The sequence below is a fragment of the Geospiza fortis genome, unplaced genomic scaffold (genome assembly GCF_000277835.1).
Source record: "Geospiza fortis unplaced genomic scaffold, GeoFor_1.0 scaffold186, whole genome shotgun sequence".
Taxonomy (NCBI): Eukaryota; Metazoa; Chordata; class Aves; order Passeriformes; family Thraupidae; genus Geospiza; species Geospiza fortis.
The window spans coordinates 2,887,193-2,890,774 of record NW_005054331.1 but is presented as its reverse complement, the minus strand read 5'-3'; the positions used below and the strand labels follow the sequence as shown (position 1 = coordinate 2,890,774).

At 40.1% G+C, this 3,582-nt stretch overlaps 1 protein-coding gene across 1 annotated transcript; it reads left to right on the top strand.

The window, feature by feature from the left end:
- The first annotated feature begins 34 nt into the window (after positions 1-34).
- BTG1 (BTG anti-proliferation factor 1) lies at positions 35-2,144 on the top strand. The gene has a single exon (XM_005421596.2). It carries the CDS (start codon positions 779-781, stop codon positions 1,226-1,228), a length of 450 nt encoding a protein of 149 aa, XP_005421653.1. The 5' UTR covers positions 35-778; the 3' UTR covers positions 1,229-2,144.
- Positions 2,145-3,582: the final 1,438 nt, after the last annotated feature.

Genomic DNA, 3,582 nt, shown 5'->3' with positions numbered 1-3,582 from the left:
CGTCCGTGCCTCCGTAGACAAAGCTTTCGAGCAGCCCGGACTTGAGCTCCGCGCCGAGGGCTCAAACCGCCCGGCTTCCAGAAAGAAAAACGCTCCGAAACTGGGTTTTTTTGTCACGTAAAATTCATCGGTGAACGATGAGTCTCGGTTCCTCTTTCTTCTGGAAGCGTCTCTTAGCTGCCCACAGCCCCGGTTAGGAGCAAATTCCGTGGGTTCTTTCGCTGCCCAGTGGGTTTTGTAATCCCAAGCCCCAGTGGGCTCGGTAATGGCTACGAGTACCCCAGATCGATAGGGTTTTGGGTGGGATAAAACTCCTGAGGTAAGTGAAGTCCTTGGTTTCTCGCCATGGAAAATAGGCTGGGAAGAGCAGTGGTGTAATACAGCTTGAGTCAGTCGGTAAATGCTGCCCAGCTTCCTCCCTAGTTATTTTTGGGTGTTTTTAGAATGTGACAAGCTAAGCATGGGTGTGATCTCAATAGGATGTTGGAAAGGGTCTTTTTTTCCTACCTGGTTTATGGTGTTTTGAAGCTCTTGAGTTTTTCTGTTATGTATGTAATAATTTCTGTATTTTTGTGTTTGTTTTTCTGAATGCCAGGAAGTTGCTCTTCGCTCCTTTCTGGTGGTGGATGTTCTCTATACAGTAGCACAAAACAGTAACTTTGTACGAGTGCTTCCCAAGGGACATTGCACTTCCGTAAATCATCATCAGAAATAAAACCTATATTGATTTTTCAAGTCATTTTATGCTAAAGTAATAAGCTTATTAAGATCTTGAGGTATGAAATTTGCAAGAGACAAACAATTGCTGCGTGTATCTTTCAGCGCGGAATTAAGGACGATAACGTTTGTTTTTTATTTTATAGAACATTATAAACACCACTGGTTCCCAGAAAAGCCATGCAAGGGATCAGGTTACCGATGTATCCGGATCAACCATAAAATGGATCCTCTCATTGGACAGGCAGCACAGCGGATTGGATTGAGCAGTCAGGAACTGTTTCAGCTTCTTCCGAGCGAACTCACTCTCTGGGTTGACCCGTACGAAGTGTCCTATCGCATTGGAGAGGATGGCTCCATCTGTGTGCTCTATGAAGCTGCACCAGCAGGAGGTAGCCAAAGTAACACCAACATGCAAATGGTAGACAGCAGAATAAGCTGTAAGGAGGAACTTCTCTTGGGCAGAACTAGCCCTTCCAAAAGCTACAATATGATGACTGTATCAGGTTAAGATATAGTCTGTGGATGGATCACCTTAAAATGGATGGATAAATTTGGTTTTTACTTTGGGTGGGCACCTCTGGGGATGGATTATGGAATTTAAACCATGTCACAGCTGTGAAGATCTGGCACACGTTAGAGTGGTATTCTTAAAGTGACAGTGCCATAGTTTGGACAGTACCTTTCAGTGATTTAATAGCCTGTGAGTCAAAATGATTGCAGCTTGCTAGGGAGTAAGAAGATCTAGGAAGTGTCAGTTTCTCCAAGACACCTGACTTAATTTCTACACCAATTTTCAACCCCGATCTGTATTTATAAAGTGATTCTCTGCAGTAGGTCTTGCAGAGTAAATTTGCACTATTACATTTATTAATTGTTAGCATTTTTGGCAGCTCAGTAACAAGACTTATGAACACCATTGTACTGGAAATTTTAATTTTCAGACTTTTACCTAGCACTTACAAATATGTATAAATGTACATAAGAGAAAAATAGTAAGAATAACCTGGGGAAATGGTCAGATCTTTACATTGGCCTCAAAAGTAGCAAGTGATCAGAATCTGCCATGGCAACAGGCTTTAAAAAGACCATATAAAGACACTGTCTGAACTGTGGTGTTAGCACCAGCCAGCTATCTGTACATTTGCTAGCTTGTAGTTTTCTAAGACTGAGTAAACTTCTTATTTTTAGAAAGTGGAGGTCTGGTTTGTAATTTCCTTGTTCTTAATTGGGTAAAAGTCTTTTCCACAAACCACCATCTATTTTGTGAACTTTGTTAGTCATCTTTTATTTGGTAAATTATGAACTGGTGTAAATTTGTACAGTTCATGTATATTGATTGTGGCAAAGTTGTACAGATTTCTATATTTTGGATGAGAAATTTTTCTTCTCTCTATAATAAATTGTTTCCTATCTTGGCATTTTAATTAATCTCTTGTCGTGATTACATAGGATCAGATAAATTATTTTTGTCTCACAGTAGAAATAAAATAGGTACTATAAAGGCCTAAGAACATCAGTGGCACCCTGATGCTAGGGAACACTTGGTACAGACCTGGATTAATGAAGACCTCACGTATAAATGCTTGGGAAGTTTAGGGGAACACGATGTATATGTCACTTTAAACCTTGTAAAAACAGTCAATGTGGAAATAACTTCAGGGCCAGTAATTCCAGGATATGAGGAAAAGGTACAGAAATAACATCCACCAAAGATGACTTGAATAAATCCAGAGGATTAAAGTTTACTTGGCTTCCTGATGAAGGATATAGCAAACCTAAATGTCCATTGTGACCTACTTGCTCACGAGTTCACAGTTCTTACCTGATGGATTCCCTGCACAATAAGAGTTGGGACAAGTGTCCCTTAGCCTTAAGAGCAGATTGCTGCCTTTTGCTTTCTTCAGATGCAAGACTTTCACTTTAGAAATCATTAAGATTGGATTCAACAAAAGGTATGTTGATCTTTTTTCCCAAACTTTAAAGGTTGGCTGAGGCGAAGTGAGAAGCCCGTACTTATATGTGTATTCATAGTTAATGGATGAAGTAGAGATGTGATTCACTTAAGCACCACACTAATGTCATTTGTGTACAGCGCAGCAGATACACTTGAGAGAAATTCTTTACCACTCCACTTACACTTGTCAGAGTGCTGGAGTAAAACTCAAGACTTTTCTGTTCCTTATCTCCTGTGTACTTTGTTCTGTGAGTGCTTAATAAAAGGCCTACCCACCTTGGTCACTTCAGTCACAAGAACTGCTGTTGATGCTCTGAATGAAAGGATAGCCATCATTACTTGCCAGCCAAGCTTGCAAACTATGGGAGAACTGAGCATCAGACTTGCCAGGAGTTGTTGCAGCTCCTGCTCAACTATGAATGAGCCTTTACAATTAGGCAGTAGTAATGTGTTGTATCTCCAGTTCATGGCTTTGTAATATAGCTGATCTGTAATATAGCTGGTTATACATAAGCAAAACATAAGACTGAACTGTCCAGCTTTTTTTAAGTAATTTCTTTCCCTTTGTTTTTTTGAAAGTTCAAATTTACAATTACCATTTTTACATTGATCTGCATATTCATGGCAATATTCAGCACTTCAAAGTATTGCCAGGGCTTCTCTGGCCCTATGGCTTTCTGGCATGGAGTGGTGGAAGTGTAAGTGCTCCTGAAGCAGTGAACTTTAAAGACCTCGCTCTGTAGCCATCTGACAAAAGATGTATGACCAAGGCTTCAGAGTGAGCCTGTGTTGTAGTAAAGTATAGGTGTAACTCGTGCATAGAGTCAAGGCTCGTGTTTTGATACCTTAAAAATTCTCTTAAGATGTCACTTCAAATTGTTAAAGCAAGAAATTTATTCTAGTAGTAG

Excerpts from the sequence above, each read along its gene's own strand:
- BTG1 (XM_005421596.2), top strand. The coding sequence starts at position 779 with ATGAAATTTGCAAGAGACAAACAATTGCTGCGTGTATCTTTCAGCGCG.